General features: G+C 36.3%; 1 protein-coding gene across 1 annotated transcript in view; it reads right to left on the bottom strand.

Annotated features, from left to right (window-relative positions):
• The window catches only part of GALNTL6 (polypeptide N-acetylgalactosaminyltransferase like 6), a 1159236-nt gene extending 1135240 nt beyond the window's left edge, over positions 1 to 23996 (bottom strand). The window contains exons 1-2 of the mRNA XM_072795983.1: positions 23513 to 23996; positions 22797 to 23106 (exon numbers count right to left, since the gene is read on the bottom strand). Coding sequence (XP_072652084.1) covers positions 22797 to 22934 — 138 coding nt within the window. The 5' untranslated portion in view covers positions 22935 to 23106; positions 23513 to 23996. The remainder of the gene's footprint in view (positions 1 to 22796; positions 23107 to 23512) is intronic.
• Positions 23997 to 24551: the final 555 nt, after the last annotated feature.

The raw sequence follows: 24551 nt of genomic DNA, 5'->3' as shown, positions 1-24551 counted from the left end.
TTTTTTCAAAGATTTGAAAAGTTAATACAAGGGAAAGCTAATAAGAATATGGAAGAATTTTTCAGCAGAAACTTTGCAAGCCACAAGAAAGTGGCATGATATATTCAAAGTGTTGAATGGGAAAAATCTGCAGCCAAGCATACTCTTTCCAGCAAGGCTACCTTTCAGAGTAAAAGGACACCTAAAAAGTTTCACAGACAAACAAAAACTAAAGGAGTTCATGACTACTAAAACAGCCCTGCAAGAAATATTAAAGGGGACTCACTGAGTGGAAAGAACAAAAGTGACAGTATGAAAGTAAGAATCACAAAATCAGTAAAAATATGAGTATTTCTAAAAAAAAAAGAGTATTTCTCTAAAAGATAAGTCAAAGAACTCAAAATAAAATGACATAAAATATGCAACATATACGTAAAACATGGGTAAGAGATGAGTAAAGAATGGGTTCAAACTTAAATGACCATAAATTTAATATCAACTGCTATATGCAGAAGAGGTTATATACAAACCTGATGGTAACTACAAATCACAAGCCACTAATTGATACACAAAGAATAAAGACAAAGAAATCTAAATATATCATTATAGAAAACCATCAAATAATGAAGGATAGAAAGACAAGAAAGGATCTGAGAAAATCTTCAGAAACAACTGCAAAATAAGTAAGAAAATGGCAATAAATACATACTTATCAATAATTACGCTAAAAGTAAATGGGATAAACACTATAATCACAAGACACAGGGTGACCAACTGGGGAAAAAAAAAAAAAAAAACAAGGCCTATCCAAATGCTGCCTATAAGAGACTCATTTTAGACCTAAAGACACCTGCAGATCAAAAGTGTTGGGATGGAGAAACATTTATCAAGTCAATGGATGTCAAAAGAACGCTAGAGTAGCAATACATATATCAGATAAAATAGATTTCAAAACAAAGACTGTAACAAGAGACAAAGAAGGACACTATATAATAATAAAGGGGGGACAATCCAGCAAGAAGATAAGCCGTTTTATATATTTATGCACCTAACATGAGAGTACCCAAATACATAAAACAGTTAATAACAATCATAAAGGAAAATCAATAGTTATACAATGATAGTGGGGGACTTTAACATCCTATTCACACCAATGACCTATCAGGCAATCAGAAAATCAAAAAGAAAAAAAAAATGGCTTTGAAGGACACATTGGGCCAAATGGATTTAACAAATATATTTAGATCATTCTATCCTGGGATGTCTGGGTAGCTCAGCAGTTGAGTGTCTGCCTTCAGCTCAGGGCATGATACCGGAGTCCCAGGATCAAGCCCCACATCAGGCTCCTTGCACGGAGCCTGCTTCTCCTTCTGCCTGTGTTTCTGCCCACCACCTTCCCCCACCCCGTCTCTCATGAATAAATAAATAAAATATTTAAAAAGAAAAAAAATCATTATATCTTAAAATTGCAGAATATACATTCTTTTCAAGTGCACATGGAACATTCTCCAGAAGAGATCACAAATTAAACACAAAACAAGCCTCAACAAACTTAAAAAGACTGAAGTCATACCATGCATTTTTTCTGACAACAATGCTATGAAATCAGAAAGCAATCAAAAGATAAAATCTGGAAAGAGCACAAAAACATAGATATTAAATAACATGCTACTAAATAATGAATGGGTCAACCAAGAAATCAGAAGAAATCCAAAAGCAAATGGAAACAAATGAAAATGAAAACACAATGGCCAAAATCTTTAACACGTAGCAGAAGTGGATCTAAGAGGAAAGTTTATAGCAATATAGGCCTATCTCAAGAAGCAAGAAAAATCTAAAATAAACAACCTAAATTTATACATAAAGGAGCTAAAAAAAAAAACAACAAACAAAACAAAAAACCAGCAGAAGGAAGGAAATAATAAAGATTACAGCACAAATGATGTAAACTAAAAAAACAACAACAAAACACAGAACAGATCGATGAAACAAGGAGCTGCTTCACTGAAAAGATAAATATAATTCATAAACCTCTAGCCAGACTCATCAAAAAAAAAGAGAGAACTCAAATAAACAAAATTACAAATAAAAGGGTAGAAATAACACCACAGAAACACAAACAATTTTAAGGGACTATTATGAAAAACTATATGCCAAGAAATTGGACAACCCAGAAGAAATGGATAAATTCTAAAAATTCAAGCCTACCAAAACTAAGGCAGGAAGAAATAGAAAATTTGAATAGACCGATAACCAGCAATGAAGTTGAATCACTAGTCAAAAAAACTCCCTAAAGACAGAAGTCCATAACCAGACAACTTCATAGCAAATTCTACCAAACATTTGAAGACTAGTTAGTACCTATTCTTTTCAAACTATACCAAAAAATAGGAGAGGAAAGAAAACTCCCAAATTCATTCTATGAGGCCATCATTATCCTGATACTAATACCAGATAAAGATACCACACACACACAAAAAAAGAGAACTGCAGGTCAATATATTTGAGAAACATATATGCAAAAATCCTCAACAAGATACTCGCAAACCTAATCCAAAAATACATTTAAAAAATTCACCATGATCAAGTGGGAGTTATTCCTAGGATGCAAGGGTGCTTCATTATACACAAATTAAACATCATGATACATCATATCAACAAAGAGAAATGATACTATATGATCTTTTCAACACATGCAGAAAAAGCATTTGACAAAGGACATCTATTCATTGTATGAACCCTCAACAAAGTAGATTTAGAGAGAGCATACTTCAAAATAATAAAGGCCATATATGTAAAACCCACAGCAATTATCATAATGGGGAAAAACTGAGAACTCTCCCCCTAAGGTAAGGAAGAAGACAAGGAGGTTCACTCTCACTTTTATAACATAGTACTGGAAGTCTTAGCTATAGTAGGCAATGAAGAGAAATCTAAATTGGCGAGGAAGAAGTAAAATTTTATTATTTGCAGATGACATTACTATATATAGAAAATCCTAAAGACTCCATCAAAAAATGACTAGAACTGATAAATGAATTGTACAGGATACAAAATCAATGAATCAATGTACAGAAGTCTATTGCATTTCTATACACTATCAATGAAGCATCAGAAACAGAAATTAAGAAAACAATCTCATTTACAATTGCACCAAAAGTAATAAAATACCTAGGAATAAGCTTAACCAAGGTGAAAGAGCTACACTGTGGATACTATAAAATATTGATGAAAAAACTGAAGAGGACACAGAGAAACTGAAAGACATTCCATGCTCATAGATTGGAAGAACAAATATTGTAAAAATGTCCATACTACCCAAAGCTATCTTTAGCAGATTTAATGCAATCCCTATCAAGATACCAACAGCATTTTTCACAGAGCTAGAACAAACAATCCTATAATCTGTATGGAACCACAAAAGACCCCGAAAGGCCAAAGCAATCTTGAAAAAGAAAAGCAAAGTAGGAGGTATCACAATTCTAGACTACAAGTTACATTACAAAGCTATAGTGTTGGGCAGCCCTGGTGGCTCAGTGGTTTAGCGCCACCTTCAGCCCAGGGCCTGATCCTGGAGACCCAGGATGAGTTCCAAGTCAGGGTCCCTGCATGGAGCCTGCTTCTCCCTCTGCTTGTGTCTCTGCCTCTCTCTCAATCTCTCTCTCTCTCTCTCTCTCTCTCTCTCTCGAATAAATAAATAAAAAAAGTTATAGTATTCAAGACAGCATGGTATTGACACAAAAACATACACACAGATCAACAGAACAGAACAGAAAGCTCAGAACTGAACCCACAACCATGTGGTCAATTAATCAACAAAGCAGGAAAGAAGAACCAAGGGAAAAAGACAATCTCTTCAGCAAATGGTCCTGGGAAAACTGGGAAGCTACATGCAAAAGAATGAATGTGGACCACTTTTTATATCATACACAAAAATAAACTCAAAATGGATGAAGGACCTAATGTGAGATCTGAAACTAAAAATCCTAGAACAGAGCACAGGCAGTAATTTTTCCAACATTAGCGATAGCAACATTTTTCCAGCTATGTCTCCTGAGGCAAAGGTAATGAAAGCAAAAATAAACTATTAGGACTACATCAAAATAAAAAGCTTCTGTACAGCGAAGAAGACAATCAACAAAACTAAAAGACAACCTACTAAGTGTGGGAACATATTTGCAAATGACATAAATGATAAAGGATTAGTACCCAAATATATGAAAAAATTTATACAACTCAACACGAAAAACACTCCTCCAAAACAGAAAAAAAAAAACTAAATAAGCTAATTAAAATAGGTAGAAGACATGAACAGTTTTCCAAAAAAGGCATGCAGATGACCAACAGACCTAAGAAAAGATCGACATCACTCATCATCAGGGAAATGCAAATCAAAACCCCAAGGAGATATCACTTGACACCTGTCAGAACAGTTAAAATTGAAAAAGGCAAGAAATAAGTGGTGATGAGGATGTGGAGAAAAAAGGAACCCTGATGCACTGTCGGTGGGAACGCAAACTGGTGCAGCCATTTTGTAAAACAATATGGAAATTCTTAAAATATTAAAAAAGATAATTACCATATGATCCAGTAACTACACTACTGGGTATTTACCCCAAAACTACAAAACACTAATTCAAGGATATATGCACTTCTACATTTACTGCAACATTATTTACAATATTCAAATCATGGAGCAGCCCAAGAATCCACTGATAGATGAATGGATAAAGAAGATGTGGTATATATATATATATATATATATATATATATATATATATATACACACACACACACAATACACTAATAGCCATAAAAAAAAAGAATTAAAATCTTTCCATTTCCAATGGCATGGATGGAGGGCTAGAGACTATTATGCTAATCAAAAAAATCCAGTCAGAAAAAGACAAATGCCATATGATTTCACTCATACGTGGAATGTAAGAAACAAAACAAAAGATCAAGGGGAAAAAAGAGAGAGAGAAACCAGACACTCTTGCTGTAGAGAACAAACACAAGGTTTGTTGTGTTGCAGAGGGGAGGTGCATGGGGGGAATAGTGAAATAGGTGAAGGGAATTAAGAATAGACTTATTTTGATGAGCAGTGAGTACTGAATAGAATTGGTGAATTATCACATTGTATACCTAAGATCAACATAACATTGTATGTTAATTATACCAGATAAAAAATAAAATAAAAAAAATAATAAAATAAAATAAAATAAAATAAAATAAGAATTCTTATTGTGAAATAAATCTAATATCAACAAAGCTGATGAGTGGGATATAAAATTCTTCCTTAGCACTGTATGTAAACAAATTTTACGTAACATTAAAAAATGACAATATGATTAAAAAAAGAGAGAGACTGCAACCAAAAGTACGCAGAAGGCACTTTAGAAAAGAAAGTGACAAAATCTCAGAACACCTAAGATTTTAGCTTTGTGTTTAGGTAGTTTATGGCAGAATAGAATTATTGTTCTTCTAAGTCTATTTTGTTCTTAATATTAGCAGTTTCATCAAATCCTGGCTAAATGCAATACGTATTTGACAAATTAATTAAAATGGGAATAAGATATGTGAAAGCTCCAAGAATTCATTCATGTGTAACATTTATTATTAGCATGAATATTTTTAATAAATGGCACATAAATTTTTAAAAATTAGTCACCACTCCATAGTAATTCATTCTGTATCACATACTGTGATAAACAATTTATACTGTACTTCACATTCACACAAAAAGGAAAACTGTTTTTAGTATTATATCGTAGATTTCATATGCTGTTTCTGTGCACTTACCTCTTCTTAATAGTGCTCAGTATGCCACTAATCAGGCCATGTAGAAAAAGCTTTAAGAGAGAATCATCAAAATCAGATTTGGACTACTTCATAGCATTTTATATTGGTTAAAGTGAGCATCTAGGGCAACCTGAAAAATTGAAAAGTAAACCCCAAATCCATATCTTTGGGGATGTGTATTGCAATGAGGATAAAGTGACCTTAAACATTTTCCTTTAACGGTGGTAGGACTCAGAAAGCTTACCTCGTGTTTATGTTTGTCTAGAAGTACCCATGTCAGCCTCAAATAGTCACTATCAGCTAGTGCAGACACCCACTTACCTTATGTTTTAACTTTATCAATCTTTCTTCGGGGCCCATGGTAAAAAAGAAAAAAAAAAGTCATTCTTACTCACTATTCCTAACTGATGTTTTTTAAAGGTCATAGCTCAAATTTTCATATTTACTCAAATCTAATAAACTATGGAAGAAAATGATATTTGCTAAAATGAGAAATGAAAATATTATTAAATACTTTCTCACAAAAAAAATACTTTCTCACAAAGTACTCACATGTCGATCAATACTGACAATGACAAAATTGATATATACATACATACATAATATATATGAAAATACATATATGTATCTGCATACATAATCAGTGTCACACAGGAAAAGAAAGAAAACACTATAAAATATATGTCCCAGGTGAGTAATAAAAATCAGACAAAAAAACAATAAGAAATTAAGTAAAATGGTACATAAAATAAGCATAAATTAAAAGCAATGTCCTACCCAACTTAAAGATGGCAAAACATACTAAACAGAACGAGAAGGACTGACAAACATACACAAACTACTATTTTATATTTAAAAAGGGCAAATACCCATAGCTAATATTTGATTGCTGTACTTGTATTATATTTTTTAAATGTATTAAAGAAATGTTTACCCAAACCTATACATTCCATCAGTAAAATGAAAGTGAAAACCTTTTCCATCTAAAAAAATTACAAAAAATAGTTTTTGTATTTATCTACATGAAAGATACTGATGAATCATTCAGAGACAATATATTACCACGAGATCACTGACAAAGACTGAATGTGTCTTAAATAAATAGAAATATGTAACTGCAGATACAGAAACAATGTAAAATCAAGTCAAGTGTAAATCAGAAAAGACTTCTTTAGTGTTCATGTCAAACAAGTTGCTTATAATCAGATGCACATATTTTCTCAAAATGTTTAACCAAACATCCACAGGCATGTTTTTGTTATGTGATGGTGCCTAGAAAGTTATGTTTTAGCATCTAAATATTATGACACAAGCTAATGTATAATAGCATGTATTATTTTTGCCCAACTATAAGAACGTTTTAAATGGCATTTGATACTAGATGCCACTGGACTGATAACATTAAGGAAAAAGACCTGATTTAAAAAACAACAACAACAAAAAAAAGCCTCCCTCTAATATTTTTGAACATCTTTTTTTTTTTTTTTTTTTAAGTAGGCTCCATGCTCCATGCCCAGTCAGAGCCCAGTGCAGAGCCTGAACTCAATGGCCCTGAGGTGAAGACCTGAGCTGAGATCAAGAGTCAGATGCTCAATCCACTCCATCACCCAGCCCTCCTCTGCACATCTTTTAAAAGCTTAATACATCTTGGTAACCCTTCTTACACTGAAAATCATTTTAACACACTTATTGAGATGAACACAAAAGCAACTGAAGGGAAAAAAAGGTCAAAGTTAGGTGACCAGTAGATAGAAACATCAGAATGAGAAGTTCAAAAATCCAAAGCTGACCATCATACTAGTACAAAGAAAAGGAAATATAATTAATGTGCTTGAAGTAATTTAGCATCATGAAGAGCTTTGTGCGACCATCTCATCAAACACAATGCTATGTAATTATCAGAACAGTAAGAGATTTCCCCCAAGACACTGAATTAAATATGCCTCTACCAAATAAACCCTGTCATATCTTTTCTAGCTCTTAGAATTTTTTTCCTAATCTCTTTCAAAGTTTTACCCTTGAATATTCTCCCTTCCTCTCCTTGCTTCCACATCCCCACTAGACAACTGCTAATTAAAATGAACACAGGTAAATCAAGGTAGACTTTTTCAAAAGAAGTTGGGGCTGTTAAAATGAAGACCTATGCTAGACAATCAAGTTAATAGAAGTCTTAAGATCTGAAGCGTTCAAATTAAAATAAACCCCTTGAAATATGTCAATCTGTATTTCCAAAATGACTTTTTTAAATGAAGTGGGCTGCTTAGTGCTCCCTTGTAGATTGTAATAATTAACTCAACTACAAGCTTTTTTATAAATCAGTAAAATTTTAAAATAAGTCTTGCCTAAATTGCCACAGTAGTTAATGTAGATACATCATGTGCCTAAACACTTTATAAGTGTAAGTTATACTACAGATGTTGCTATAATTAGAGAAAGCATACATTCTGTGATTGTATGCAGTTCTTTATCTTACCGGCTTGTTTGAAGGTGACCCTTCTTTTCATTAAAGTTACTGGAGCCATACATGGCTTCTATAGCACCTCGGATGTCTACAAGTTTGATGAAATCTCATTGTGATTTTCAGTATCAGGATCAGTCAAGTCTTGACATAACAGCAAATTTAGTCAGAGAGAGACAGAACGAACACATGCAAATAGAACCTAATTCATGAGAATGACAACAGTTTAACTTTTTTATATTCACAGTGGTTTGATAATACCTATTTGGCATTTATGCATACATAATGGGTTGCACAAACTCTTATTTTCGTATAAATATAGTTCAGCTAACATAAGTTCAATATTCAGAAAACGATTCATATCTATCATTCCTCATTCTTTCAACAAATATTTATTCAATGCCTAACTTGTGGTCAGGCAATGCTGGGCACTGGAATTAAAACGTGGAAAAGACAATTTCTAACTGTATTAGCTTCCCGGGGCTGCTTTAACAAATCACCACAAATTAGGTGGCTTTGAATAACAAAAATTTACTCTCCCACAGTTCTGGAGGCCAGAAATTCCAAATCAAGGTGATGGCAGGGCTGCCTCACCTCTGGAGGCTCCATCCTCTTTTGCCTCTTCCAACTGCTTGGGTTATTCTGCATCACTCCAATCTCTGCCTCTATCTTCATACTGCATCTCCCTCCCCTGTCTGTGTCTTCTTCCCTTCTGTACATCAAATACCCCCCACATTGTGTGTCTTTTATAAGGATGCTTGTCATTGGACTTAGGGCCTAGGAGGATAATTCAGGTAACATTCACAAATTCAAGGGATTAGTACCTCGACAAATTTATTTTTTTCTTTTTTTTTGCCAAGGGGGCAGGGTAAAGCCATCAATCAACTTCTACTAAGTTTAAGGAAGTTACTGATTAATGGTGAATAAACTACCTAAACTGGTAGTTAATACACAGACTGTTAAATTTCATTAAAAGGGCAGAAAAAGAAAGTTTTTCATAGAAACAGGTAAGATACCAAAGCCAAGCATGAGCAATCAGGGGAAATTTCCCAGAAAGAGTTTGGAAGTAAAGTAGAAATTATTCAGGTAAGACTGAAGATAAAATACATGCAAATTCCTGGAGGAGAAAGAACATGATATTCTAAGGAACCTAAAAGAAGTTCAAAGCGGTTGGAGCCTGCAGAGTCTTGGCAGTAAAGTAGTGGGCAGTTGGGTTTATCAAGGAGCATTTAATACAGTAAAGCCATATTAAAGACTTTGAACTTTAATCTGAAGATGTGGGAAGCTACCTCATGAGTAGAATGACAAATGGCCATGGCCTTCAGTTACATACTTTGGATAAACAACTCGGCTTTGTGATTGTAGACTGGAGGAGAAGGCTGGAGGTAGGACTATCAAGTTGAGGCTCTTTTCCAGAAATCCAGTGAAGTGTTTTTGCTGGTCCCAACCATGGCAGTGGCAAGGAGCATCAAGAGACATGAATGAATGCAAAAGAGATGTTTTAGGAAGAATTTTTAATGTGTATCAATGGACTGAATTTCAGAAGTAAACATAATGAAGGTACTGATCATAATGAACACTGAGATAGATGATGGTATGCTTAATTTAGGTAAGACACACAAAGAGAGAACCGCTGCAGGGAGTGTAAGGAAAAGTAGATTTCATTGCAGACACCTAAGGTTTAAAATATGTTTCTAGATTTTAGATGGGTGGGTGGATCACATGTCCAGAGGGATAGCTGAATTAGATATAATGATTCGGGAGTCATCAACTTATATTTGACAACTGAAATTATGAGCAGCTGGGTGAACTGCCCCTTCTCTCATGGTCCTCTCCCGAGAATGTAGACAAGAAGAATTGCAGAGATGCCAAAGAAAATATCATTTTAAGGAAAAGAACAGAAGTAGGTGTCTATAAAGACAATGGTAAATATATTTGTGCATGCATGGTGGTTGGGATAGGCCATGGGGATAGAAGAATTAAAATAAGGGTTTGCAGAGCAAAGCCTAAAGTACCAGTAAAGAGTCAGTGCACGTTTCCCTATTTGACCTTCTTGCTTATTTCCCAAAGCTGCCTTTCCAGTCTCTTCTCTCTTTAAGTCTCCTACTCTGCCCCTCTTTTTAGATAAAGAAGACTGTTTTAGGTAAGAGAGTTGAGTTAAATTATATCAAGTAGTATGACTAATGAAAAGTGCTTTGGGAACTACCTACCAAGAGATTCACAGTGACAGCTGAAAGGACCTAATGCAGATTAGAGGAGCTGGAATCAGCCTGCCATGCACAGAAGCAGAAAGTCAGGAAGTAGATGCATCAGGTTTGGTTGTTAAGAGGAGAGAGACAGGACAGTACCAAAGGGGTGTGTGACACAGAATGACACCATCTTTGCTTTGCTCTAGCTCCTTGCACTCCTCCAATAGTGGGAAAAATCAGAGCAAGTTTAAATATTGATGTGAAGGATGGATCAGAGAGAAAGAGACTTAAAATAAGTAAAATGAAAACACACACACACACACACACACACACACACACACAACAGATCAATGTGAAATTCCTAAAAAAAGTTATGGTCGATAGTCTGGAGAGAAAGTCCCTAATATGTCCTAAAATTAGGGACATCTTTCCACAGTCACAGGAGGCAAATAGAGAACTGAGAAATAAAGGTGGGCACTTTTCTGATTTTATGGCATGAGGTCTTGGTTCTCCCAATATGAAAATACTGCGCTGTCAGTGAAGAATGAGGCCAGGCTATCCAGTGAGCATAGGAAGACAGGTGGTAGCAAGGAAGATTTGAGAAGACAAGAGGAATTTGAAGAAAACAGCTTTAGAAAATGGGAGGAAAGGGATCCCTGGGTGGCGCAGTGGTTTAGCGCCTGCCTTTGGCCCAGGGCGCGATCCTGGAGACCCGGGATCGAATCCCACGTCAGGCTCCCGGTGCATGGAGCCTGCTTCTCCCTCTGCCTGTGTCTCTGCCTCTCTCTCTCTCTCTGTGACTATCATAAATAAATAAAAATTTTTTAAAAATTTAAAAAAAAAAAAAGAAAATGGGAGGAAATGCTGAGTGGGAAAGCAGAGAGAGATTCTTTACTAGTAGTTTGGGCTTCTTTGTGCCAGTTTTTATTTTTAACTTACACAAGATCGTGTCCCTTGAGGTGACACACTAAGCAATATTTACCTTCTGATGGCAGAGTCTGAAATAAGGTGTCAGCTCCCAGTATAACAAACAAAACAATGGCAACATAGATCAACAGCAGAAGCCTTGGGCTAAAAGAGTATTTCTCACATCATACATATTTCAATAATTGAAAACCCAGTTAGGTTCAACATAACCTTTTTCTTTTAATATAATGCAAAAGACTCAAGTTTTTAGAGTTTGAAGTCTTTTGTCCATTCATAGGACTAATAATTGATCAATTCCCATTTGAAATGTTTCTTTAAGGAAAATTTTAAAGGAAAAGGAGAGGACAGTCAGCTCTGAGCAGAAAAAAGGAGGAGGGGGGCAAAGTGATAAAGTAGTTTGTATTTCTACTCTTTCTTGAATAGTATCCCCTTGGCCTCTCTGGTACTTATCTTTCCCTCCATATTTCATATATTAGAACTCAAGATCTTTGCCTTGGAATGTGGGGATTATACAGAAAATGTAATTTACTTCAGTTTGTAAAAGAAAAAAATGAAAGTTTCTGTAGAAATTAAGAGGCGGAAACAATCCCACTATATAGTTATTGTTAATCTGATACCCTACTGTTAGGCTCCATAAAAAAATGATACAATTTACATTTTCATCTTCCCTCACCACTTAGTCTTCTACAGCTTTCCATTCCTGTTTTCCCAACCAGTTTTCTCCAAAGTACTAGGAGTAAGAGAGTATTTCTTTTGTCAAGCTCACTTTCCCAGTCCCAAACAGTATCATTCAGAACCAAGCCAGAGCAATAATGTTAAAATTCAAGTTATATAAAATAAGAAAATATTTGACCCTGAAGACATTTTTAGATAATCTTTTTTAGAAGTTCAGACTTAATGACATAATTTAAAAGATAGTTTTTATCCCTTGAGGGCAAAATACACATTGAGAAATCAACATCCTGCAGAGAGAAGAGCACACAAAATATGAGGGGAAAGGTCACCATAACAGCATTGGTGCTGACTGCAGATGCTGGGAAGAACTAGATTCTCTGCTGAAATCCAGTCTGCTCTGACATGTGTAGGGCTATGTGAGTCCTTGGTTTAAGTTACAAAAACTTCTTAACTAAGTGCTATATTATTTCCATATGAGCTACTAAAATTCAAAAAAAAAAACAAGAAAGGAAGAAAGAGAAAGAAGTCAAAGATGTTTCTTTGGACAATCTTTTTAAGATTGTATTTATTTATTCATGACAGCACAGTGAGAGAGAGGCAGAGACACAGGCAGAGGGAGAAGCAGGCTCCATGCAGGAAGCCCGATGTGGGACTGCACATTTTTTTAAAGCTTTTTAAGAATGAAAATTCTGAGGGTACCTAGGTGGCTCTGTCAGTAGTGTCCAACTCTTGTTGGTTTCAGCTCAGATCATGATCTCAGGGTCCTGAGATGGGAGACCCACTCTGGATCTACACTCAGCAGGTTGTCTGATTGGATTCTTTCCCTCTGCCCCTTTCCGCTTCACTCGTGTGCATTCTCTCTCTCTCTCTCTCTCAAAGAAATAAATCTTTAAAAAAAAATGCAAATTCTTTAGAAACCCTCATGATGGGGTTTATGGAAGAAATGGTATAGAAACATACTTTTCCTTTTTCATCCGATCTCAATTCTCTAGAATTCTAACAGATAATAATAGCTAACACTTTAAAATTGCTTGCTATGTGCAATCCACTCCCTCAAACATTTTATGAACATTAACCTATTTAACTCACACATCAATTCAACCAAGTAGGCACTGTTTTTTGTACCCATCTTAGAAATAGCAAATCTAAGACACAGAATATAGATAAGCAACTCATCTAAAGTGACACAGGTAGGGTTGGAACTGAAACCAGACAGCCTGGTTCTAGTATCCAAGCTCTTAACCACTGTGCGTATTTCCTTTCACAGCTAAGTTAATATACAACCCCACAGTCAGGATATTCAATGTAGTTACATTATACGGTAAATTATAGATAGTCCAAAACTTCAATATTGGTAGAATAATCACTGGAAGATCTTAACAAATTTTGAAAAAAAAGTCTCACTTTTTTTTTTTACCATGGATATGCTGTGACTAAGAACAGCTTAACATGGTGTCTGGTACACGGTAAGAAACTATACATAAATGCTACTTTAACTTTTATTGTTAATATATTGTATTTTATTATTTTATTTTTTATCATAATGATTTTATTAATTTTATTATTCACATATTATCTTGGAATTCTTGGCAACTTAATATTACTATCTCCTTTTCCTTTAAATTAATATGCTTTCACTTCCCTCATTCTACTACCTATACATAACCAATTGCTTTTTTCCTTTGCTCTGCATATCCATTCATTATCTGCATTTATTTTGACAGGTACGTTGCTGTCTTATTGACCCGGTGGCTGCCACAGTTTCTTGACATTCCCATTCAGTATTATAGTCTTCAATCTTCATTACAGGACTATATATACTATGATAAACATCTAATTACCTATCTATCTAGATATTATAGATAACCATATTATATTGTTTCACACTTTGCAGAACATTTCACAAATGTTCAATTATCTCTCCAAATTAGTAAGATAACTGCATAGGAAAAATCTCAAACCTCTCTGCTGAACTATAACAGAAACATGCTCTATATTTACCTTTCAGGTCCTAACAACCTTTTCTGCTTCTTTCTGCCTTTTTTTTTTTTTTTTTTTTTTTTCATCTATCTTCATTTTCCTTAGGGACTGGCCTTCATGCATCAGCCCTCTTTGGCTTCTCTGGTCTCCTACCAAACAAGACCTCACATTCAGCTGTTTATATCAATGCCAGGCCCACAAATACTTATTATCAATCTTATAAGATATTTCAGTTGTATTGTTTAGTCTTACCATTTAACCACTTACAATTCTGTGTATACCTCTATCACTGCATGTAACTTCAATCAAGAGAGTATCAGGGACACATTATCAAACCCATTCACTTTTTCAAAGTTCTCACTTGCCTTAAACTACACAGCTATTAACACTGTTCGTTATTTTTTTCTTTTTATGAATCCAGAGTGCACAAACTCAAGTTTTTCGTCTTTGTGCCTTACTTAACTCTGAACTGAGTTATTCAAAAGCACCTATCTCAATGAATTGTTGGACAATTAAATCAGTATATTTGCACAGAACACTTAAGGCCACATAAATCTTACACAATAACTGACGTTTTCTCTACCTCTTCTAAACTGTAAATGATTAGAACATGTATTTCTTGTGAAACAATTTAATCCATCCCCGTATTATGGGTGTGTGCATGCCTTTTCCTAATGAGCAGATTGTAAGTTAATTGAAAACAGATTTATCTCTTAATCACTTACTTGCCGCAGGGTGTAGCATAGTATCGTTGGTACGTATAGCCAATAAACATCTCTATTATCATTAATAAACAAATTAATAGTGATTTTTTTTATTATAAATTTACTGAGTTTGCCCAATATTAAGCGTATTCACTACCTTTAATGAATACCCTAAAAACTGAAAAAAAGGCAGCGATGCTATTTGTTTAGTTTCCCTTACTTGACTTACTATGCACCAGGGCAATTTCCATATATTAATCCAGTGAGTTCTCTCTGCTACCCTTTATAAGATAATATCTGTGTTAACACACGAAGACCTGAGGTTCTAAGACATTAAGTGACTTGCACAAGAGGACATGTTCTGGGAAGTGGTGAGCCCAAATTTGGAACTTGAAGTATCTGTCCTAACCCTTAGCCTAATCCCAACCCTGTCTAATTCTGATAAGATGTGGCTCAACATTTCCCCCTAAAAGAATGGAGCTCTAATGGGTCCAGAGATCATACCGCTCTCTCCCTCTTCCAAAGGTCCATGATACACATAGAAAATTCTACCATTTAGTGCTTGTTTTTGTTTCATGAATATCAATTTAACCTCACCAATTCACTATTTAGAAAATTAAGAATGGGCACATGCAATATGCTTTTTCCGTACCTCCTAACTCCACTGAAGGAAATAATAACTCTTTATAAAGTAGATTCATGATTTTGATAGTTTCTATTCTGCTTTTTAACTTTTTCTTCAGATTAATCCAGTCTCTCTCATAGCCAAGATTTAAACAGCAAAAGTAGTTCTCAGGTTCTTGTTTGTAATTAATGTAGAGAAAAAAATGCCTATATGTGAGGCATGGGCATTATTATTATTATTATTTTTTTATGGGCATTATTTATTATGGGAAATGAAAGTGGTCACTACAAAGAAGTATTACTTTTAAAAAAATCTCTTCTATTAAAAGCTTCGATTTTTAAAATAACTTTGAATGCAATATACCAAAAAAATTCATTTTTTGCAATAAATGATTATATGAAAAATAAAATTAAAAACCTGTCCTTAAGCATTGGACCAAAAAATTGCAAAGAAAAAACCCTTTCATTTTCTAGACCCTATTCGTTTATTGAACAGTCCCTTCTTTCCGGATTTAACACATCAATGACAGTCCTCTACCATATTCATTCTTTTGCTGTGCTTTCTTGACACAACCTTGCAAAGAGAAACCATCTGCAAATATTTATTAAACAAACACTAATTTCCTTGCTGATGGCAATGATTGCTTATAAATGCTTATACCATAAAAACAATCTATATTCATTAATCCTTATTATATGCTGTTCAAGATACTAAGCATTTAGTCCTCACTATAACACTACAAGAAAAGTATTGTCTTCCTCATTTGACTTAAGAGAAAACAGATTTAGTAAAGATCAATGACGTGCTAAATGTCACAAAGTGCTAAGTGCTGGAACCAGAATTTGAACCCTGAGAATTTGGTTCCAGATCCTACATCCTTACATACTAAAAGAGAACAAGATAGAATGGAAATTCTGATATTCCTCCTAAAATTAAGTTCAACTAGATTCTTTTGCTGAGGAGACATGCCAAAAATAAGGAAAAAGAAAAGCTCAACTCACTCAAACTTGGGTGGCAGCCCTGACAATGTGGTCATTTTTATTATGATAAAACAGTTCAAAATGATTTATAATAAAATTCCCTGTCTCGGGCTTTCTAGACTTCAAGTGCTGAAAATAACATTCCATGAGTAATTGGGCAATAAATTTTAAATTAGCCTTCTCAGTCCGAATTGAGACACCACCCCACTCGTTGCAATAGAGAGCTGATAGCCACCACCATCGTCTATGGCAACCACAACTGCATTGATTCTATTACCAGATAACAAACGAAACACCCTATTTATAATCTGTGCAAGTCTAACAAGCTAAATCCTTGCTATGAGTCTCACACTGGCTAAATTGATGTAAGTACTTCTAGAAACAGATGCATTTCTTTATCTCTCCGTACTTTCCTAGAATTACACTAGTAATATTTAAATGACGCTTCAAACTCGACTAACAGCCTCTTGTGGATTCAAAGCAATGGAAAAAGCATAAAGTTACAATAGTAAAAAAAAAAAAATACACAAAATGAAACAGTTGGGTAGATTTATTTTTTCTTTATAAGTGAGACCACGCATGGGGATGTATGTGTATGTGTGCTGCTAAATGAATATGTGAAATGAATACTTTGAGAATACAGCTAATCCGGTCCGTACTTTTCCCCATTATACTAGAAGTAGAAAAGTTGCAGAAAACATTCATGTGACTTTCCTTTATTCTAAATTTACTTTTTATTTTTTCACCCTCTTTCTGGCCACCTAGTTGAAGTTTGGTAGTAACAGATACCAGCATATTGGAGAGGAACAGTGGTGGTAATCGTGTTCTTGAACATTTGTGGATGCTGTCTCTTCTTTTCAACCTTTTCAACCTTTAAATAAATCCATATGTGTGAATACACATATGTTCATGCCTGTCTAAATATATATTGTCAGTAGCACAAACAGTTTTTATTTGTTCTTTCTTGTTGCGCATTCAAGAATTACAACTGCATTTTGAGAGAATTTAGGAATTGTTAGCTTTATGGTGTGACAGATGGTGGTCATATGGAGAGCAAGTATCTAGTTTATGAGTGTGTCTTTACTTTTACTATCATCCTGAGAACCTTCTATTTCGTGGCATATTTTTATCTTTAATTCTATAATGGTACCTTGTCAACACATGAAAATATGAAGGAAAGAGAAGAACAATGTAGTCATGTAAGATGGTTTTAAGAATCAGAAGTCTCCAGTGCTCACCTCTTCATCATAAGCAAGCCAAGCAAATGAAAAATGAGTGACTGCTTAGACAAAGCACAACCACATCTGATTCTATATCCCATTTACAATGCCTAACATCTTTTCCTCATCTTAATTTGTATCCCTTCCTTTAAGGTTATTCTTGATGTACCTCAGCTGACTTTTCATCTGTATAAAAGTGTTACAAGGTGAGACACAGTTGCAAACTTCCTAAAGGTTGTCATGGCTATTCCTGACAAAACTTTAAAAAAACAAAGCAAAGCAAAGCAAACTCCTCAATTCTCTTCTCTAAACCACTTAGAACACCCAAACTTTCTTACCCTTTTCCCCACATATTCCAGTCTTGACTTGGTTTCTCTTACAGAAAACAAACAAACAAAAAAACCTTATAGGAGTCTAATTGATTCAGCACAGCTTATCGAATACAGCAATGAACGGGAGAAAAACCTATCTAATTTTTTACCAGATTGCGAACAGAAGACTGTGTTTCACATAGTCTCCCAGGAGGCAAGGTGATGAACTAATCATGTTGCGATCTACGAGGTCACAGCAAATAATTAAGACACTTGTTACAGTGGTCTGTGTGGTGCGATCCTGTAGCGACTCAGAATGGATTTTCCATAAATTCAAGAAAAGGTCCTTTAAAATCCTAATTTAAAACCTACATTTTAGCTAATTAAGAACAGTATGGCTCAAACTAATACATCATTTCACACTTAGTGTATTGATAATCCTGAGAACAGGAAGAGAGAAGAGAAAACCTTAATTTTTTTTCTCCTGTCCTTAGCTCTTTTAAGGTGTTTGCTGGAAAAGAAACACAGACACACTCTACTGCTTTAGTGATCAGCATGACAAAGGAAAGCATAAGGCAGTTTGCATACACTCAGTACCAATTATCTGACATTTTCACATCATAAAGCAGGTTTAAAATGCCATGGGGGAAAAAATGTTCTTCACCAAAAGAAAGAATCCCCTCGATGTGTGGTGCTGATTAACTTTAGAAGAGTTGATAAAAGATGACGAGGAATCTTTCAGGAGAGATTTTGTTTTTAAATGAAGGCAAAATCCCACATCTGTCACGCACAGCTTACATGTGGATCTGACTAAAAACAAAACGTTACCACACCATACTTTCCATACCCAAGATGTGATCAGGACTTTACATACCTTATGTGGCAAGCATGATTTGCCCAATTTCACCAATAAAAATTCAAAGTACAAAGAAGAAGGTTCTACAATTTAAAAGTGACCTGAGTATTTAGTTTAGTTTAGTTTTGTTCTTTTTTTAACGTGGTAGAAAAATCGAAGGCAAGCTTAAGTTTCTAAAATCATTCTGAATAATTCTGAAAATGTCTGATTTAAAATTCTGCAATTTTGACTATAGTTCTTTCATTTCAAAAATAATTCGCAAAGTTATTGCAAGATCTTTGTCATACCCTGAATATTCTTGCATTATTTCTGTAAGTCATATTATTTGCAACTTAGTTGCCAAACTGCAGCTACTTTTTTTTTTTTTTTTTTTTTTACTAATCTTCTTAATGTATTTAGGGAAAGAAAGTGGTTTAGGGGTAGTTTTTATTTACCTATTCCTGTATGAACAATTAGTTAGAAAGGTATAATAATAAAGGTATAAGAATGAAGTAGTTTTGCTCTAAAATATTGTTTTGTCTAATTATCCTAATACACTGCTTAATTAAGATCTAAATATATAATTTTAATTTAAATGCAGCTGAAAGTAAAGAAAAATAGCAATTCAAATTTTAAGAGAAAAATGAGAAGTATTATACAATAATCATATAGTAATCATTCTCAGCTAAATGCCACCTTCATTATCAATAAATTATTTTGTAATATACATATATATTTCTAAACAAAATAAAGGAGATAATTATATCATCTCAATAAGAGCAAACAAGTGACAAAATTAACTCAACTTAAAATAACATATGAACATTATGACTGATAACTTAATAACATATAAACCAAAACTATAAAATATCTTCAAATTTTTCTAAAACATTAAAAGTCTCAAAAGCTTAAAAATTATTTCAGTAACTGGGATTCCAACTTTGCAGAGCCCAAACAATAAAATACACATCTTAATTATTGTATTATTAAATTTTTTCAATCTTATTTGGTCTTTTCTCTCATGTGAGAGAAAAGAAAAAAAAAACTTTTAAATGAATAATCTGGGAATTTTTATTTCATTTTTTTTTCTTTTCTGCATCATAGATGGAGCAAATATTCAAGTATTATGGGAACTATCAGAAATATTATTCTTAATGTTAAATGACAATAAGTGCAAGTTACTCGTAATCGTATAAAAATGAGGATAAAAATGTGAAGATACTAAACAGTATGAAAATTAATACATAGTTTCTGTCAGTGTTTTCTGTTTACCTTCACTTTGTTTCAGATTGTATAATAAATACTATATATACTGAATAGTAGGTAGACAACTATTAGTGATGAACTCTGGCAAAATAAAAATAGGAGAATTTATTTTTTTTATTTTTTATTTTCAGATTAGGAGAATTTAAAGAGTATTAGCCATTCTATGATTTTGAGTCTCTATAAATTAAAGTACTTCCCTACAGCCCACTGTAATAATTGAACTATTTAATACAGTAAAGGTTTTCAATTCCTGTGACCCCACTATCACATCACATTTAGCACCACAAATGCTGTTTTACACAAAACTGCTGTAAAAATAGACTGCTTATATGGGCACGTGACGTGTTTTGAATAGCTTCAGTACTTACTGCTGTCAATGCCTCAATCAGCACATTATCCCTACCCTCACGATTTTACAACTTAGTGATAAATATAGCAAAAGATGGCTTTTGAAGAACATTTTAGCAATTAACCATGAAATAGTCTTTTTAGAACAAATTGCTAAATTTAAATAGCACATTATCCAATAGTCAAATTACATGCTTCAATTGGAAACCTGTGTGTCTAGCTGACTTACTAACATGGATTTATATATACGTTAGCAAACTATTATATCACAATATTAAGCATGTTTAATCCATCACTGCAAGTCACTTTTTATCTGGTCAAGTGTGTATATACACATACACATACATATATACATACACGTATATCATATATACATATACGTGTATGCATATACGCATATGTATATATACGTATTTAACTCTTATTTATCCAATGATCTAATTATCTTCCCAATTATATTTAACAGTGGGATAAAACCAGTAAAAGCGTATCTTTTCCTGTTTTACAATGAATTCTTTCAGTGAGTGACAATAAATTCCTGCCTTTTTAAATTTTATTTTGTTTCTATAAGAAAGTATTAGTTTTAAAACTATTAATTAGGTTAAAAACTACTAAAGTGTGTGACAGACATTCATTTTATTGCATATAACTGCTGGTCTTTACTCTTGGTTTCAAAACTGTTACACAGATTTATTAAACTGGAAAGTCACAAAATACCCATCAGTTATTTACTCCAGTGTATGAAAGTTTGAAAAATAGCTCCTTCTCTTGCCACCCCATGCCTTCTATAATTGTTAATTTATTACCTACCATTAAGAATCATTGGTGATATAGAAGGACCAGAAACAAGGAAACTCTTTTGGAGATTACAATAAGTCAGAGAGTTGATTTGCCATATTTCATTTTTTAATGGCATTGGACAGACAAATTTCTCATTAAGAGATAAAATCAGTAAGAGCCAGTGTGAAAGTTGTAAAGATCTCATTAATAAGAATAACTAGTGTTTTATGTTACCTATACAGCAAATACTTCTGATAGTTGTTAATTCAATTTTGCTTTTCTTATTTTAACTATTTTGAAGTAGAACTTTTACATAATATTGTATTTACTAATATTAATAAAATCTTTCATATGAGGGGTTGGAGAAATAAGTGATCTAAATAGGAAAAAAAGTTTCACATTCAAAGTGCACATCTTCCTTTTTTTTCACTGGAATGACAATACAGAATATACTTCAAATCAAAGTTATCTCCGTATTAGAAAGGATGATAAGAGTTCAGCAACTAAATAAAAACATGTCAACATTTTCCCTCAAAATTCCAATCCACCAAAAATCCATAAACAACTAGTTATCTTTAAGGTTTAGAGACTGGTAATCATTACTTGTCAAAATGAAAAAGTAGATTACCTCCGGATATTTCACAACTAACTATCACTGTGTAAAGAGAAGATCAAACTTTGTTAAGTAGAAGAACAAATATTTAATTGCCGTTAATACATATTGCTGTTGTCCACCAATGGACTTTTATTTAAACCCTTTCTATCTGTGGAAGGTACACGGTGTACATGGGTGATGACCCTTGAAATTAACAATATTAATATTCTGAGGTGTCCCACAGGACTAGTTAAAAAAAGTGTTACATCAATATCACAAAGAAGGTTGCATTCTATTGTTAAAAGCTGAATTACAGAAGCTATCTTATTTATTAATAAACAAGAAATTCAACGATATTACTTTTCAACACTTGGTGAAAGATTTTTTTCTTCATTGTTACTCCTTAAGTTATTTTGATCTATGGTAAATCATGAGCTATGTACATACTAACAGATTACATGTACGTAGAAACAAAACATACCACACCACCCAGGGTTTCAGATATGAAGAAAAGCTTTTAGCAACAAACTGTTATCACCAGATTGTGAAACTGAACAGGCATCCTTAATAACTCTGCCTGTATACCCCCAGCACATCACCTTAGCAACAGGAGAGGAAAAACCGTGACTTTAAGTCTCCATAGAGTAAGAAAGCTGTTGCTAAGCAAACATTACAACCAAAAATATAGAAAACTGTAGCTTGTTTTTTGAGAACTACTTCACAAGTTTAATAATTTAATTGGCCCAGTGCACTTTAACCTGGATACCCAAACCGGATGAGAAGTGAAAGCAAGTCCACTTCCACATCCCACAAATTAGCAGTTACCTTGCATCCACCTCAAGTCAAAAACCAGCTAAGGACCAACCGAGAGAGACTGTCTTCTCTCTTGCTCTTGACCTCTCTTATCCTCCTTATCTAGTTGATTTTACACTTTACCCATGTCATTGGTTAAGATCTAAAACAACGACTTGCTTACGCCCCAAAGTCTCCAGTCTCCGAATGTGTGCCCCGCAAATACTTGGGAGAAAACCCAAGGCCACCCACCCTGCGCTCGCTTGCTGTGCCCCAGCCAGCTGCACGCCTTACCAATCCTCTGGTGAGCGTTCTCCGGATGGCACTTACCTGCTGCTCCCCGGGTTCCGTAGATTTCACCAGGTGCTTATCCTTGTACAGAGACCACAGACCAATATTGGGCAGGAAAATTAAAGCCACCATGAATAAGAAAGTCATCTGCAGAAATCTCTTCTGTTTCCTCTTCATTGCAAGTGATAACAGAGAAGAAAAGTTAAAGGAGATGGCTCCCTGCCTGCTTCTTGTGTTTAATGCCAAAGTCCTTTCCTCTCCCCTGCGAAGCACCAGAAACTGAGGAGAAGCTAAAAACTTTTGTTGCGTGCTCAGCACCAATCTGCACGATTCAGAGGGAGTTGGGCATCTGCAGAACAAACGCACAGTTACTTTCCCCCCCCAGAAAACTATGACGAAGGCATTATCTATTGGCTTAGAAGTAAATGACTTGACTGAGGAAATCATTAAGCCTCTCTGAAAATACAGCAATGGAGTAAATATGCTCATTTCTCACATAATCCTAAGTTAACGAAAGTCTACAGCATGCTAGATAGGCAAGAACACAGGAGTTGTGGGGCGCGCCCCCCTTGGTGGGGGAGGGCCGGGCTGGGGAGAGGAGACGGGAGCGGGTCAGTGGGGGCGGAGGACTGCGTGGAGGAAGCGGTCAGCCCCGGCAGGTGTCAGGAAGAAGAGCGTCTGCTTTGGACATTGGGACGTCACCTTCCTCGTCCTCCCCGAACGTCTCCTCCGGAGCTCCCCGCGGGATAACCCACCTGAACTCGGGGCCAACTCCCCGGGAAGCCAGCGTGCCGGCGGGCTCCGCACGGATGCGGGTCGCCGGCCCCGGGGCGCAAGTCCTGTGCGGATGGAGGTTGGCAAACTCCTGGGTGCCCGCGCGCGGTCCTCACTCCGCTCGGCGGGCAGCGGCTCCCGAGCGCGGAACCTGCTGGAAGGGAGGCTACAGATGTCAGCGGAGCCCAGCCAGGAACTGGAGGCGCCCTCGGAACGTGCTGCTCCGCGCAGTCAGCGCTGTGCCATCAATCTCTTCGCCTTCGCCGTGACGCTCTCACGCGCCGCTCTTCATGTTACCATTCTTTTCCGGCAGCGGAGCGAACCCCCAGGAACATCGCGAGCGCCCACAGGGCGGTGGGGTCCGCCTCCCCTCCCGCGGAGGGGCTGGAGCGGGGCGAAGGCGCGTGTGCGCCGGGCTGGGCGGTGCGCGAGGGCGCGCGGGGGTGCGCGGAGGGCGAGCGGCGGGCGCTGCTCCCTCCCTCCCGGCCGCCCGCTCCCCGCTCCCCGCTCCCCGCTCCCCGCTCGCCGCCGCCCGCCTTCCGCCGAGACGCTGCTGGGGCCGACCACGTGCGGGAGCCCGAGCCCGAGCCCGAGCCCGGGAGCCGAGGGGCGCGGAGGGGAGGGGAGGGGCGGGGAGGGGCGGGGAGGGCGGGGGGGCGGGCCGCCGCGAGGGGCGGGCAGTTCCCCCGGGCCCAGACCCTGGGGTAGGTGGAAGACGAGGGCGAAGACGCTGCGGGACGGGGACTCGCACCTGCCGGCCTCTGTCTCCGCCGGCGCTTTTCGGAGCATCCTTTCGGGGGCAGAGATAGCAGCGCCCCCACTCATCTCACGCAGAAGGCGCCAGGCCAGAGACTCCGGAGGAAAAGTCGCCGGGCTCGCGGGCTGACCCCGGTCCTTCTCCGGTGCGGGCGGAGCGCAGCGCGGGGGCGCCCCGAGGCTGGGCCGCTGCCGCCCAGAGGGGCTCCCCGGGCACCTGTCCCGCCGCTCGGGCCAGGTACGTGCGGGGGGTGGAGGAGGACG

This window comes from Canis lupus, chromosome 24 (assembly GCF_048164855.1).
Source record: "Canis lupus baileyi chromosome 24, mCanLup2.hap1, whole genome shotgun sequence".
Lineage (NCBI taxonomy): Eukaryota > Metazoa > Chordata > Mammalia > Carnivora > Canidae > Canis > Canis lupus.
This window is presented reverse-complemented; position numbering and strand designations above follow the sequence as displayed.